This window comes from Phocoena sinus, chromosome 4 (assembly GCF_008692025.1).
Source record: "Phocoena sinus isolate mPhoSin1 chromosome 4, mPhoSin1.pri, whole genome shotgun sequence".
In the NCBI taxonomy this organism is placed as follows: domain Eukaryota; kingdom Metazoa; phylum Chordata; class Mammalia; order Artiodactyla; family Phocoenidae; genus Phocoena; species Phocoena sinus.
In genome coordinates, this window is record NC_045766.1 from 116,011,873 (window position 1) to 116,029,204 (window position 17,332).

The 17,332-nt window shown below is 33.7% G+C and overlaps 1 protein-coding gene across 1 annotated transcript in view; it reads right to left on the reverse strand.

Moving 5' to 3' along the window:
• Positions 1-17,332, reverse strand: part of LIPI (lipase I) — a 68,841-nt gene that overhangs the window by 30,627 nt on the left and 20,882 nt on the right. Inside the window, exons 5-8 of the mRNA XM_032629436.1 lie at positions 15,423-15,524; positions 4,836-4,925; positions 3,726-3,893; positions 1,934-2,038 (exon numbers count right to left, since the gene is read on the reverse strand). Coding sequence (XP_032485327.1) covers positions 1,934-2,038; positions 3,726-3,893; positions 4,836-4,925; positions 15,423-15,524 — 465 coding nt within the window. The remainder of the gene's footprint in view (positions 1-1,933; positions 2,039-3,725; positions 3,894-4,835; positions 4,926-15,422; positions 15,525-17,332) is intronic.

Here is a 17,332-nt window from a genome sequence, read left to right on the forward strand (position 1 = left end):
AAAACATGATAAATTAGACCTCATCAAAAGTAAACACTTTTTGCCCTTGTGAAAGCCCTTGTGAAGAAGATGAAAAGACAGTCAAGTTTCAGACTGGGAAAAAATAATTGCAAACCAAATCTTCAACAAGGAAACAAGGACTACTATCAAAAATATATAAAGAATCCTCAAAACTCAATAGTTTAAAAAACTCCAATTGGAAAATGAGCAAAAGACACACTTCACCAAAGAGGATATACAGAGAAAATACACAATCTCATAAGCCATTAAGGCAACAAAGATTAATACCTCAACAAGGCATCACTATATACCTATCAGGAAGGATAATTTTTTTAAATAATGACAACACCAAATGCTAGTGAGAAGTCACTCATTATATCACTCATACTTTGCTGCAGGTAATGTAAAATGGTCAGCCACACTGAAAAACACTTTCTCAATTTCTTATAAGGTTAAATGCACAATTAACTTCTGACCCAGCATTTGTATTCCTGGGCCTTTCTAACAGAGAAATGATAACCTAAATTCACACAAAAACTTTTATACAAATATCCATAGCAACTTTAATCATAATAGCCAAATCTAAACACATGCCTAATGTCCTACAAGAGATGAGTGATTAAACAAACTTCAGTACGTACGTACTGTGGAATACTGCTCAGCAATAAAACGGAATGAATTATTGATACATGCTGGATGAACCTCCAGAGAATCATGCTGACTTTAAAAAGGCCAATTAAAAGGTCACATAGTGAACGATTCCCTTTATATAACATTTTCAAAATGACAAAATTTTAGGAGTGTATTAATGGATGTCAGGGATTAGAAACAGCAGGACAAGAAGCTGGTATATATGGCTATAAAAGTGCCACCCAAAGGGTCTGGTAGTGATGGAACTGTCCAATATCTTCACTGTGGTGATAGATACAGAGCCCTATATGATGATTAAGTTGTACAGAGCTAAACACACACACACACACACACACACACACACACACCAGTGAGGAAATATAAATAAAATGGATGGATTCTAGCAATATCAATATAATGTGGTAATGATACTCCATTTATTCTATAGTGTTACAAAATTTTACCACTGAAGAAAACTGAATAAATTGTACACAGGATCCCTCTGCATTATTTCTTATATCTGCATGTGAATCTAAATTTTAATTCAATACAAATTTTAAATTAAAAAATGGATGAGCCCAATTCTGAATGACAGGGCACATCACAAATGTTTAAAGAGTATCTTAAAAATTGATAATAACTTTGACTGCAAAACATCTGCAATAACTGACCTAAAATATTTTAAAGTAATAAGAGTCTATTTTAAATATTTATTCCCCAGTAACCAAGATCAATGTCAGTGACTGGAAACTTATTTCATAAGATTCTTCATATCATAGGATTTGCTTTTATTTATAAAGCACTTTAAGATCTTGCTCTCCAAACAGAATAATTTTACTTTTTTAAATAGCTCCTCATAAATCTAATTAGTTATTACATTTCTGAGATTCTCTTCTGTTCTTCAAATTTTTTCCTCTTGTCTAAATATATTGGGAAGATTATTATTTACTTGCATATTTTTGTATTTATATAATTTAGTTTCAGTTTCTGAAAGGGTGGTAACAGTGTCGACAGATGTCTTAAACTCTGTAAGCTGTTATATGCTGACATAACTCTAAACGTGGGAAGAATAATCATGGAAATTGGGGGTTAAAAAAAAAGACCTTGATTTTTTTGGAAGAATATTACCCAAAGCATATGCTCATTTTATTCAAAAATTAAGTCCTTATTTGAATTTGTATAACTGGCTCTAACAAAATTTAAAGTTCCTTGAAAGTACATTTTGAGATTTGAATTTTGAATAAAAATATGAATTACTATATAAAACTAATCAATTGTTCATTTGTTAAAAATGTTAACTTACTACAGAATGGATTTGTGCCAACAGTATCCAAAAACACAGTGGTCCTGAGAGTTCTGTTCTCTATTCTCTCTTTTAAAACATCTTTCCATAGCTCAGTTTGATAACCTGAGATTTGAGAAATAGAATATTAGTAATTGGACTTTTATCAAATAGCATACAAAAATATCAAATCACTAAAAGAACTAAAGGATCAATGTATTATGATAATTATTATAATTTATGAATTTTTATAATTAAAAAATCATTTTTCAAATAATTTCACATTCTATTTATTTCAACTACAGTAACAACTCTTAAATTCAAGAGTCACAAATAAATCTACTCCCTGGAAACCTTATCAGAGCTTTGCATATGCCATATAGTTAAAGTCCATTTGTATAAGTTTTTACTATTACAAATGCAGAATTTTACTTGAAACTCTTTTCAGTTAATTCAGCAGAATAAATTGATTAGATAAAACTTGAACACAGAATTTAGCTCCATGAGCACAGCCTTCAATTATCCTATATACACATTCATACAGATACAGTATGCATATGTATACATTATATATACAATGTATATATTATAGATAGCATCTATGTACACTATATATTGTATGTATAATATATATTTCAGATACAAACAATATTTGTACATACAGAATATATAACATATACACACACACATATTTAATATGCTTGCTACTTCATGTATGTGTCTGTTTCCACACTGCTACCTCCGAATTTGAAATTTGAATGCAGTAGAAAGAATACTGAATTGAAAATTCAGAGATTTAACTCCCATTTTCACTTGTGCCCTTCAGCAATCCATATGTTCACACGGGGTCACAATTTCCTCATTTATATGGAAAAGCAACGGGACCAGAAAAGCAATCCCCAACATGAGGACTGAAGAAAACTAATCCCACAAGATATTTTGTGGACAGAAGGGGTCTATGAGGAAATAAGTCATGCAAAGCCTGCATATTGCCTGCCTCTTCTAGCAATTCTCTAGTATATTAGTATAAACCTCCTGTGAAAGAAAACCGCAGGAGGCTGTTTAATTCAGCCTTTGTAATTGCTACCCATTTCATTGAGGTTACTTGGCTTTGGAAACATTTCTGGTAGAGCCTATCATGATACTGATCAGATGTCTACATGCCCATGACACGCTTGGGGTCTGGTATTGTCTTTGGCAAACCCTGAACAAACAGCCTCTGAGATTCTTTCCAGCTCTAACATTCTATTTTTTATATGGATTCATTTTTCTCTATAATTTCCCACTGGCAGGCTTTAGTTATCAAAAGTTGCAACACTTAACTGCTCTTAAGTTTATTGATTTAGATGGTGTGGACCATGCATGATTCATATCTACTTGCTAATAGCAAATGAAAAGCTAACCATGGTTCACACCTCTTCACTTGTTAAGAATTCCCTTAAAAATACAAACTAACAAACAAACAAAACCCTCAGTACCACTAAGAATGCACAAGTTTCTTTCTTTAGTGGAAATAAAGATGGATGCTAAATAGTGAGATCCTTTTGTGAATCAAGAAAAGTATCATCATGAGACGACCAAGTGTGCCCACAACATGGAACACAGAAAGGAGGTTGACCAAGTTCCTCTCACTAAGAATCTGAAAAATATTTAGTAGGAAATAACTATTTTCTCTGTTCCACAGAAAATTTTTCCATAAAATGTTAATAGCATATTCACAAGTAAGTATGAAAGCTTCCAGCAGAAAATACTAACAAAATTACATTGTTCATTTTCCACAAAGAAGTATAGTAAGTATGATAATCTCTCTTACCTAGTTTAGGACACGATTTTTCCTTAAAGTCGGCACAATCCACACACGAACCAGTCTTGTAATCTTTGTATGAATGGCAAGGAAATGAAATAAAATTGCAGCTTGTTTCCAAAGCTGCCATGAATAAGTAAACTGCTCTCTGATGGTCGCATTTAATAAATTCAAGTCCTTAAGTGTTCAAAGTCAAGCAGTTAGATGTATTAAGCCAAGTTCAAGTAAGTTGGAAAAAGAAATATTAAGTTCTGCCTAACGCTGTGCACTGTATGAATATCAAAGTGCTGACTGCAATGCAGTTTTATCTCAGGCAACTAAACAAATGTTACCGTTTAAAACTTAAATGTAATATGCCTTTTACGTGAGATTTATTAGAAATTTTTCTAAACTAATAACACAGCAAAAATGTTTAATTTCAATTATTCAACAAACTCTACACACAGTGCTACCATATTTAATAACTAGTGTACACATATCTCCCTTCTAAACTCTCACGCTTAACATTTCTATTCAGTGTCAGAGACGAATGAGACTTTATCATGTCTCTTTCCTTTCCTAACTTCTCACATCCCTATCCCTTTAACCAAACTTCTCTAGTTGCCCTGGCCTTTAATGATGTGGTACGTGACTGGTTGCCACTGTAGACCTCAGAACATTTTTTTGCCATCGCTCTGAAGTGAGCCAAATTCCACACCTGGAGACGTTGCTCAGTTATTTATGTGCAGAATAACCAAGTGCAGAAGTTCATAAATCTGTGTTTGTACAATACTATGGTAATGGTAAAAATTAAATCCTGAAGCCAAACTTGCGTTATATAACTTTGCTATACATGCTTCTTCATTGACTTATAACTTCTCCTAATGTTTAAAATGATAAACTAAAACTGTTGAGACTATAATGTAATAGGTTACACCCATAACCAAATGGGATGTCTACTGGTAACATTTATGAACCGAGAAGGATCACATTAAACCATTTTCCACCAATAACTCCTGAATCATGAGCAATGGTGATAAAAAAAAATCTTGCCCCCAGATTAATAAGGGAAAAAATAAACTGATTTTCTTTCATTATTTTGACTCATGTACAATTTATTCTAAAATACTATTGGTATACCTGAAAAAATTGATTTAGGACAGCCAGGTTGCTTTTTCCCTCCATTTGGATAGAAATCTATATGTCCCAAGGGTTCTTTAATGCCTAAACCTGAGAAGAAAAGCACCCAAGAATCACAAAGTAAATATAATCAGGTCAGCAACACTTATGTAAAACAAAATCTCCTATAAAATCCTTTGAAAGTGACTCAAAATTTGAATTGAAAATAAGATAAATGCTATTTTTTAAAAGATGAGTTTCCGGTATTAATTCCTCATGCAAATTATGTTTCATTAATTTAACACATTTACATGTGATCAGTTTATTGTGGGTCCATCACAGTTCTTTGTGCTATGAATATATAAGTGAAAAAGGAAAATAGAGCAAAAATCCTTATCATAGTGGAAATTACATCCTAGTGGGAGAAAGTCATAATAAACAAGTAAAAATACAGTATGTCAGATAATAATAAGTGCTGTAGAGAAAAATTAAGTAGAATAAGGAACAGTGAATGCCTAGTAAGTGTGTTAGGTTGCACTTTTAAGTAGTTTGGTTGGGGAATTTCCCACTGAGGAGGTGAGAATTGAGCAGAGATGTGAAGGATGTGAGCAACGCAGTGAGTCAAGAAGGTATCTGTGTGCACATGGAGTATTCAAAGAATCCAGGTTAGCTGGTGTAATGCGTGAGAAAGAGCATTGGAGGAAATGAAGCCAAGTCATTTAGGATCTTTTAGGTGAGTGTGATCATTCACTCTCATTCTGGATAATAATGTGTAGGATTTGGTGCTAGACTCACTAACTGGAAAAATCGAACGCTGCTTCTGCTGGAACAAGTTGTGCCAGAGTGACACGAAACGTGTAGCTATGATTTAAGAGTTTCTGTATACACTTGTCCATTGATATCCATGGGATATTGGTTCCAAGACTGCCCCCCCCCCAATCTCCTGCCCTCCCACACGGACACCAAAATCTGAGGATGCTCAAGTCCCATATATAGAATGGCGCAGCCCAGTCGTCCCTCTGTGCCCAAGAGTTCCACATCCACAGATACAGACAGCCAACTGTATCTATAGAGCCTTGGGGCACCAGGGAAGATGCAAGTTCTGGGTGCATTACCACTATGGGGTCTATAACCCAGGGGAGCCATAGGAAGGAAAGAGGTCAGCAAGCTCAGAATATTCAGGACTGCGGTTAGATATAAAATCTTGCTGCCAAGTAAGATTGCAATGCTTTGGGTTGGGGTACAAGAAATTTCCTACAACATAATGAACTCTTGAGAGAGATCAGCAATAGATTCAGTACAATGAAGATAAATACTTGGGTCTGACGGTACGGATTAAGTTGCAGTTAGTTGATTTAGTTCTAGTATGTATCGGAACACGATAACAGCTAGTGAGGTGTTAGCAGGGCATGAGGACACTGGGCAGGTACATTACAGGGGAGGGGATACAGCATATAAGGAAAGACAAAGGACAACTTACATGACTTCCTTAGAACTCCCTGGAATCCAGGGAAGCATATGTATGATTTGATTGTGACAGTGGTGAGAGTATGCTAACCAATTCCTCTACATTCCATTATCCACTTAGCTTGTGGAATTTTAGTAAGGAAGGACAGTCTTCTAACTATAACCCAAAAAAAGTCCAATAATTTTGGAGATCTTTACAATTTCCTCCTATCTGAACTCAACACAGAGTTCCAAGACTAGGGTGTTTCAGGTTTAGAGCCATCATTTTCTCCAATCTGCTTCTGAAGTAAAATCAAACCAAGAAGACTGCTCAGGAATCAGGAAGAAGCAAAAGATATTTATTATTACAAGCAGCCCTTGATTCAGGCATGTCATTTCCCTTTTATCAGATGGAAGGGGCAGGGCAGCTTGGTCTGCTTAGGCCATTCATTCTTTTGATTTCAAGGAGGGTGGGGAGAGCAGATATGGCTTTCTAATTTTCTTTTTATTGTAAAATATAAAACCTACATGCAGAAAAGAACATAAAACTAAAGATTAATTAATGAATATAAAGCAAATAGCCACTTAGCTACCACACCCATGTCAGGAAATAGAACCTAGAAACTCCCAGTGTGACCTTAACCCAGTAACTAGCTTCTTACTTTTCTATAAAACTAAGAACCATGTTTACTTTTAATTTTTTTTTCTTTTTTGCTATTGCTATTCTTTACCTTCCAAGGATGCCTCTAAAACAATATATTTTAGATTAGCTCATTTTGGAAATATATTTGTATTCATATTTGTATCTGGCTTCTTTCAATTATCAGTATATTTGTGATATTAAACCACATTGTCAGGTGTAAATGTAGTCATTCATTTGTAATCATTCATTGCTATATAGTATTTTATTGAATGAACATACAATAACTTATTTATCCATTCTCCTGTTGGTGGACATATGTTGTTTCAAATTTGGGGTTAATATGTGTTAATACTATGAACATTCTTGAACACACACATCAATGCATATGTGAAGGAATATCTGTTGGTTTTATACCTAGGCGTAGAATTGCTGTGTTATAAAATATGAATATCTTCAATTTTAATAAATAATCCTAAATAATTTGCCAAAGAGGTTGTACCAATTTACGCCCTACCAACAACATGTGAGTATTTCTGTTAGTCTACATCCTCTCCAATAAATGGTATTGTAAGGCTTTCTAATTTTAGTCATTCTGGTAGGCATGTGCTGTTTCACTGGGGTTTTAATTTACATGTTTCTGCTCACTGAAGATTTTAAGAACTTTCCATTGCCTAGTTGGAATTTCTCTTTTGTAAAATGTCTGTTCAAGTCTTGATTTTTTTACATTAAGTTGTATTTTTCTTTATTACTGATGTATAGTGCTTACTTAACTCTTTTTCTGTTTTGCCTTGCTGTTAGCTTTCATAAAGTGTTCTTTAACGAAGTTCTCAATTTTAGTATAATCAGACATCTTAATGTTTGAATTTGGCTTATGGTTTTTCATGCACACTGAAGAAAAATGTTATGTTATGAAGATTTTTTAAATAATATCTTGTAATATGTTTATTGCTTTTCCTTTCACATTTATACACACCATAGGAAAAGAATTTTTGTGTTTTATGGGAGTTAGAGACCTTTTTATTTCATTTTGAGTTTTCAGTTGACTGACACAGAACCACTTATCAGAAAGTCTACGAATAACAAATGTTAAGAAAAGGGAACCCTCGTACATTGTTGGCGGGAATGTAAATTTGTGCAGACACTATAGAAAACAGTATGGAGGTTCCTTAAAAAACTAAAAATAGAACTATCATATGATCCATCAATTCCACTCCTGGGTGTATATCTGGAATAAATGAAAACACCAATTTGAAAAGTTACATGCTCCCCAGTGTTCAAAGCAGTACTATGTACAACAGCCATGACATGGAAGCAACCCAAGTGCCCATCAACAGACAATTGGATTAAGAAGATGTGAATGGAATATTATTTAACCATAAAAAATGAAATATTGCCATTTGCAGCAACATGGATAGATCTAAAGAATATTATGCATAGTGAAATAAGTCAGACAAAGAAAAACAAATATGATATTACTTATAAGTGGAATCTAAAATATAATACAAATAAATGTATATACAAAACAGAAACAGACACACAGACATAGAAAACAAATTTATGGTTACCAAAGGGGAGAGAGCAGGAGGAGGGACAAATTAGGAGTATGGGATTAATACATCAAACAGATAAGCAACAGGGGTTTACTGTATAGCACAGGGAATTATACCCAATATCTTGTAATAACTTATAGTGGAATATAATCTGTAAAAAAAAAAAAAAAAAAAAGACTATCCTGTTTACCTGAAACTAACACAATATTGTAAATCAACTATTCTTCAATTAAAAAAATGAAACCCAGAAAAAAAAGAATCATTTTCACACCGTCCAGCAGTACCAAACTCATAATAAATGTAATAAGTTCCATAACTCTTGTTTTTTTGTTTTTTTTGTGGTCCGCTGGCCTCTCACTGCTGTGGCCTCTCCCATTGCGGAGCACAGGCTCCGGACATGCAGGCCCAACGGCCATGGCTCACGGGCCCAGCCGCTCCGTGGCATGTGGGATCCTCCCAGACCAGGGCACAAACCCACATCCCGTGCATCGGCAGGCGGACCCTCAACCACTGCGCCACCAGGGAAGCCCTGTTTTTGGTTTTTTTTTTTTACTGACTTTTTTGTCACCCTTACACTAATGACACTGTCTTTGCACTTTTTCCTTCTTTTCAAGAACACTTTAACAGGGGCTTCCCTGGTGGCGCAGTGGTTAAGAATCCACCTGCCAATGCAGGGGACATGGGTTCGAACCCTGGTCCGGGAAGATCCCACATGCTGCGGAGCAGCTAAGCCCGTGCGCCAGAACTACTGACCCTGCGCTCTAGAGCCCGCTAGCCACGACGACTGAAGCCTGTGTGCCTAGAGCCCATGCTCCACAACAAGAGAAGCCCCCACTTGCCACAAGTAGAGGAAGCCCGCACGCAGCAACAAAGACCCAACACAGTCAAAAATGAACAAATAAATTAATTTTAAAAAAAAGAATAATAATACTTGACCCTTTTCATTTCCATATTAATTTTATAATTAGCTTGTGAGGTTATTTTAAAAATATTGGCTTTTGACAAAGATTGCATTGAATCTGTAGGTCAACTTGCAAAAAATTGACATGTATACAACACTCACATTCATATGTGTGGTTTAGTTCCTTTTTATTTTGGTCTGCAATGTTTTGTGGTTTTCTGCGTAGAGCACTTGCACAGTTTTCTTAAGAGTTATTTCTAGATTTTATCTTATTAAAATGGTATAATTCTAAAGTTTTATTTGCTAGCTCTTATTGCTGGTTTCTAGAAAGAATTGAATTTTGTATATATAGCTTATATTCAACAACCTTGCTAAATATTCCTGTGAATTCTAATTATCTGGAGATTCTTTGGGGTTATCTATGTATGCAAACATATCATCTAAAAATGATTTTATATTTTTATATCTTTTAATACTTTTCTCCCCTTACTGCACTTAAGACATCCAGTAAAATGTTTCTTCAGAATAACTAGACTAGGCATCCTTTTCCAGTTCCCAGTCTCAAAAAGAAAGTCTTCCAAATTCCATCATCAACATGACATTTTCTACAGATTTTTGAATAGATATATTTTAACAGATTGTGGAATTTTACTTCTTTTCCCAATTTTCCAGTTTTTGCCATACATAAATTCTCCCTAAAGCTTTTTGTTCATTTGATTGAGATTATTAAATGAATTTTCTCCCTTATTCTTTTGCTAAGATGAATTAAGAAACTGATTTTTGAATGTTAAACTAAATTTGCTTTTTGATAATAAATCCAAATGGATGTGATTCAATACCAATTTTATATGCTGCTGGCTTACTAATTTTATATTTTATGCAGAATTTTTGCATCTATGATTATTATAGAGAATGTCCAGCAAACTGTCTTTTCTGCAATGTCTTTCTCAACTTTTGACATTAAGTTTGTGATGGCTTTCTAAAAAAGTTGCAAACCATTTCCTATTTATTTGTTATTATCTGACGTTGTTTGTGAAACAGTGGTCTTATTTATCACTTAATTGTTTGGTAGAGAACAAAAACTTGCCTGGGAATTTACTTTGATGGAAGGCTTTAAATTACAGTTTCTATTTTATCAATAGTTAAAAAAACTCTTAAAACTTTCCCTTTTCATTTGGTAAATGCTTTTGCTTTTCATAAGAATTTTTATATTTCATATATCATACCATATGGTCATATATTTTCATATTTATTTGCAAAATATTGTTCATTACATTGCTTTGTGATGATTTTAATACCTATAGTATCTGTAACACTATCTCCTTTATTATTATTGATATTAGTTGTGTTTTCTCTCCTTGTCCTTTCTGTTTTTTTCTCTCCAAGGACTCATTACTCTGGACGGTGATATATAAAGTTCAAGCATTCTATGTTCCTTTCATTTTATTGAAAGAAGGTAAAAAATGACATAGTTTTAAATAATTAACGTTGTCTTTTTAAAGTGCAAAATTTTGGCTCTTTATATCACTTCTAATTGATATTTTTATTCCATTTTTGTATGTTTATCATCAACTTCTTAATATCTATGGGTATGTTTTATGTTTAATTCTTAATTTCCCAAGATAGATGTTTAGATTATTGATTTTCAGCCTTTTAAGATATCTGTAACTGGACATTTATTTCTAGTCATGGCTTTTGCTGACTCCAACAAATTTTAATATGTAGTAACTTTAATACTATTGAACCAAAATATTTTATATTTCCATTATTATTTATTCTTCCCTCATTAGTTATCTAAAAATATGTTTCTTCTAAAAATATATGGATTTTCTACTTATATTTTTCTTAGTTATTTATAGTTTAATTGCTTTGAATATAGAGAATACTACCTTTTATGCTTCCCCCTCTATGAAAATTTTGAGAATATTTTTAAGGCCCAGTGTATAATGTTTCTCTAAAATATCCATGATGCTTTAGAAGAATGTATATTCTCCAGTTGTTGGGTATAATGTTTTATAAATGTCCATTAGATCAATTTTTCTAATTAAAATCTCCCACTATGATTGCGCAGTTGCTTTTCTTTCTGCAATGGGATAGTGTAAAGTTTGCTTTATGTAATTTTAAGCCATGTTATTAGGTATATACAAACTATCTTCCTGGTGAGTTGAAAGTTTTATCATTTTAAGCCTTTCTATGTTTCTACTAATTTTGAGATAAAATTATTTTTGTCTAAGTTAATGTATGTAGATTCACCACCTTTTGGTGGATAATATTTGCATATCAATGTTCTACTTTCACATATTCTGCTTCCTTACTGTTATATATGTCTTTAATAAATAACACATAATTGAATTTTCGTCTTTTTGACTAAGTGTGACACCATATTTTAATTGAATCTAACAGCCTAAATTTCATTTAGGCTAATTTACATTTAATGGTATAGCTGGGTTTAATTTTACCATCATATTATGTACTTCCATTTACTTTGTCTGATCTTTATGATTCTTTCTCTCCTTTCTTGCCTTCTTTTGGACTTAAAAAAAACTATTCCCTTTTGTCCTCCGTTGCTTTGGAAGTTATATACTCTTTTACTCTTTTCTTTTTGGATACCTAGAGATTTAACAGAAAGCCTTGATTTATAAATACCAACTGTTGACAATTACTTTTAACCTTTCTTCCATAAAATTAAAGGAACAAAAAATGCTTGAACTTCAGTTAACAGCTCCCCAAAATATGCTATTTTTGTAACGTGTTTTAATTCTCTCTATATATTCCAAATTCCATAAAACAATAACAGTGTTTTATGCCATCAACATCCATTTAGATTGAACTGTATTTTACCATTTTCAATACTCTTCCTTCCTGAATAGCCATCAAAGGATAATTTTCCTTCTTTTGATGACAATTTCTCTCAGTGTATACTTGTCTGAAACTATATAGTTTCCTTTTTTTTTTCCTGAAACAGATTGGGATACTAGGCAGCTATTTTCTTTCACCATATTGGAAGTATAACTCTATTCTTTCCTAGCTTCCACTGTTTCTGTTGAGAAACTAGTTATAATTTGGGTCATTTTTTATTCATTTAATTTTATGCTGTATACTTTGTTGTGGTCTTTTCTGTAACTTTACTATCATGTGTCTCAATGAGGATGCCTATTTATTCACATTGGAATTAACTGTGCATTCCAATTTTTATTGATTATAATTCCTCAGTTTTTAGAAATTCTGAGATATTATCTTTAGATATCATTTCTGTTCCATTTTTCTCTCCTTTTATTTTGAATTTAACATGATTGACCTTCTCATTATTTATCCTATGTACCTCTTACCTCTCTGTATTGTCTGCTCTCTGATTTTTGCTCCGTATTGTACCCTTTTACTTTATTCTAGAAACAGACTTCTCAACTATTTTCCAAGTCACTCGCTTTCTCTTTTTACCTGATTCAAAATTTCTGTTCAACCCATTCAATAATTGTCAATTATTTTATTTTTTAAGTTAAAAACTTTTTATTATTTTTATCAAATATAATAGGTCATATTTATATTTAAATGTCATTCTCTGCTGATATTTGCAGTCTTATCTTATCTCTTTGAAAATATTAAGCACGTTTTAGCCAGTGTTGGAGGCCTATGGGTCTGTTTCTGCTGATTATTGTTTCTGTTGGTTCTCATGCACGTTTCTTGCTTCAAGTGTACCTGGCTATCTTTATTTGGATGCTGGACATTTAAAAATATATTTATAGGGCTTCCCTGGTGGCGCAGTGGTTGAGAGTCTGCCTGCCGATGCAGGGGACGCGGGTTCGTGCCCCGGTACAGGAAGATCCTACATGCCGCAGAGTGGCTGGGCCCGTGAGCCATGGCCGCTAAGCCTGCGCGTCCGGAGGCTGTGCTCCGCAATGGGAGGGGCCACAACAGTGAGAGGCCCACGTACCGCAAAAAAAAAAAAAAATATATATATATATATATATATATATATATATTTATAAAAATAATTTGAGACCAAGGATGATGTGATCTTCCTACAAAAAAGGACTATTATTGGCTTCTATCAGGTACCTAGCAGGTCCAACAATCCAAGAGCTCCTTAAACAAAACACAATAAATGAGATTTTTCTGGCAACTTCAGATTATTAAAAGCTTTACTAGAGATTATAAAAAGGCTGGTTTATTTCAAGTTTACCTTTATTCCTATAGCGCTACCCTTTGGGGTCCCAAAAAGTAGTATAAGATGTTTTACAAGCCTCATATGAGGGTTTCAAAAACACTTCCCATATTCTCTACACCAGAGAAAAGTGACTCCAAATTACCAGTTCACCTCCCTGGAATTTTCCTGTCTTCTGGATATTAGACTGGTAATTTTTTCCTGATATCCCAGCAGGAATGTTTGTTCAAATTACCTAATCAACAATTATGAAAGGCAACATAGCTTCCTTAACATATACAACTGAAAAAGGACAAGAATTACTGGCAAGTAGAAAATGCACTCATAGGTTAGAATTTAAGGAAAGAGCAGTATCTCATTCAGAGATTCCTTGAGACAGGTGAATATGCAGTATCAAAAATCTGTGTTCCTCATTTGTGATAGTCATAAAAAGATCAGTTAAAGGTGCCAACTATGTGGCATCTAGTGGCAAGTTAGATTTGGTAAGCTGAGTCATCAAAAGATATTAAGAATATAAGACAATCCAAACAGTTTATTAGGAAAAGTCAAAAATGCAAACAAAAACAATAAAAAGTATGAAGAGCCAATTCAAAAGGCCATAAGCAGAATTGAAGTTGGAATTTCAAAAAGAGGAGTTCAAAATTGCAGAGTAATTGGCACTAGGTGTGCTGTGTGTGGGAATGTTAAGCTGATATACAGGGCTAGAGAAAGAAAACGTGAAAGGTTGAGGGTATCAGAACTATGAGACTTTAGGCACTGACTCTGTATGATGTAGATGAACTTAGATTCCAAATAAAGAGCATAATTGTTCTGATTATAGGCTCAGCCCATGGGCATATAGACATAGAATTTGAAAAATTGTCATCTATGGCATTAATGGTATTTATGTATCTCACAGAATCATTGGTATGGATCACCACAGGGTAAATTCAGAATAATATGGAAGAAAATAAATTACCTGGACCAAAGAGAAAATAAACCTGAGGAAATAGGAAGTTGGGAGCAGTCTTTGGGTCACTTCCTCCTGTCTCTGCCTTAGCACTATATTCTCCCCATGCACCCCAACCAAACACATGTAAATTTCCAGTTAATTTGAGCAGCATACTGGTGAAGTGCAGATTTTGGAATCAGAGGATTCTATTTCAAATTCTGACTCTGCCTCCTACTGGCCTTGTCACCTTGACCTGAGCCTCTTCTCCATTTGTAAAAGGGGGATGATAACATTTACTTACTCATGGGGACTTAGGAGAATTCCATAATCAATTCACATAAAGAACTTGAAGTGCCTCGTATATACGAAGTACTCAATAAATATTAGTACCATCAGTTTCAACTCAGGAAGGGGATCTGGGCCATCTAAAATATTACCTGAAAGTGTCTGTCCAACACACTCTGGTTAAAACGATCAATAGCCGGTTAGACATTTTGAGGAAAATAATTTAAAATCTTTAGGGAAAAGTACTCTCTCTGTCCCTGAAGATCTGTGCTGAGTTTGAGTTGACATACAACAAAGTGATAAAATGATAAGAGAGAATGGTAATCTAAATGCATCAGGAACATTAAGCATGAGGGAAGTTGTAATCAAATCAATAAAATGTTAATAACATGAAAAGGATGAAGTATATTTTTTTAATCAAATTTCAGTTTTTTTAGGATGACATGACAGTTCTTGAAACCTGAAGGAGGAAAGCTGAAGGCAAAGAGTCCCATTGGACACCACAGGTTTTCACTAACTCCAAGAAATGTTGCTTGTGGGAAATATAATCACTATATAATTACAGTCTTATCACTTCATCCACTACTCTCTCATTAAGTTTTCCTCTTCCCTTTTAGAAAATAGAAAAGGAGATGTCTACATCTCCTTTTCTATTTTCAAATGATTAAGCAATAAATCCTACATTGTTACCATTGGTATCAGTGTGTATGACATCCACAATACGTGCATCAGTGTAATCTAATTTGCCATTTGATGGTTTTCCAGAGAATTGTGGTCCAGCAGGGTCAAGACCTGAAATTCAAGAAAGAAGCTATTAATCTATTAATCAAGTCATACTACAGAGTTCAGCAGATCATATGCTTGCATTATTATTACATTATAAACATAATGAGCCTATACAGTTTTAGCTTAAACCTGTCCTAAAACAAATCTAACAGTAAATGAAATTAGATGAATAGCAAGTATCTTCTTTATTTGAATAATCTTTTTTCCAGTCTTCAGAGTTCATCGATGATGTAGTGTTAAGCCACATTACAGATGCCTAGACAAAGTATTGTGGGTTTTTTTAGCATTTTTACTTAAGAAGTAATTAGGAATACACTGATAGTAAATCTCTGTGTAACAGAAAGTAACTACTACTACTGCTGAGGAGGGGAAATAATAAATACTATCCTGGTCCTGTCTTGAGCCCCATTCTGCACGAGCTCATCCTGGATCTCTCTATAGGTCTAAAATGTTAAGTGCAATTTGAGCTTGGAATAAAACATATTTATTATTAGCTTATCATTCATTTCTCACAAAAGTTTCCTGCATACGCATAAGGAAAATATATTAAAAGTTTCATAAAATGTAGATATTATTTCTGGTGTACTTGTAATTCTAAATAAAAATTTGAAGCTCATGACCTACTGCAATGTGTAAAAAAGGTGGGGAGGACATGAAATGCAATGCCTTGAGAACATCTATGCAATAGGGCAACAATCATCTTAAAAAGTAAAATATAATATTGCTTTATCTCAGTACCTTCTGTTATCCCTAGTTTATTTGGCCCATATGACTGAATGAGGCAGAAACTTCTCTCTTCCTATAAGTTGTTCTGATGTAGAACCACTGCATTTGCTGGCTTTTTAAACCCTGATGATTGCTTGGCATGTGGAACCATTCAAACTAGACTCATATGTGAATCAACACACCTTAAAATAAAGTAGGATTACCAGCAGATCAAATGGAGCTAGTATGGTGGTTGAAAGAGAATGGACTTTGGATGCTAGAGGCCTTTGTATAAATCCTGGCTTAGCTGTTACTAACTTTTTGACGGTCCTGCATTCATTCAGTTAACCTCAACTTTCACATCCATATAATGAGAATCAAGTTAAAACTGATAAAGTAAGTAAGGTATACTTAAGGTCTGTAAAGATCGTAAAGATCTAAACAAGTTATTCACCTCTACCCTCCCTCTTTGTTAACTTAAGACTCTAGTATTAACATTTGAAATTATTATAAATCATCTATGGGAATGGATCTCAATAATTCTAAAAAGCTAAATTAACTGGGGAAGGATAGTTTTTAAATCACCACCATTCCTAAAGGGAAGCCTGAACGTCCATGTCAGCATTATTTGGTTACTAAGCTTTGTGGATGCAGTAACCTTGTTAAGGAAATACAAGGAGAACTGGGGTCCAGAATCCCTCAGGCATGGATATCAACTCCTGATCCTCCCTTCTAGTGTTCAAGTAAAATTGTTAAAAGAATTAAAATACATTAAAGTTTCTAAAATTTAAGTACATGGTAATAGGTTATCTTCTTAGTTAATACATGAAAAAAGTTTTACATTTGATGGGCCAAACTTTCCTTAGGATTGATACAATAATGTGTCCTTAAAATTCATATGGGACTGCAGAAATTAATCATTTTCCTCCCATTTCTATATGGGTAATTTAAGTTCGGTGAAGAAATAAGTAAGACTTAAGAGTCTAACCAAACAAATACCAGCATCTGAATATAATATAGAAAAAAAAAGTTTGTGCATCATTTCCTTTCCTTAAATATTGCCCCTGTTAAATGTTAAATAAAGTAATAACTTCTGATGCTTAAAAGTA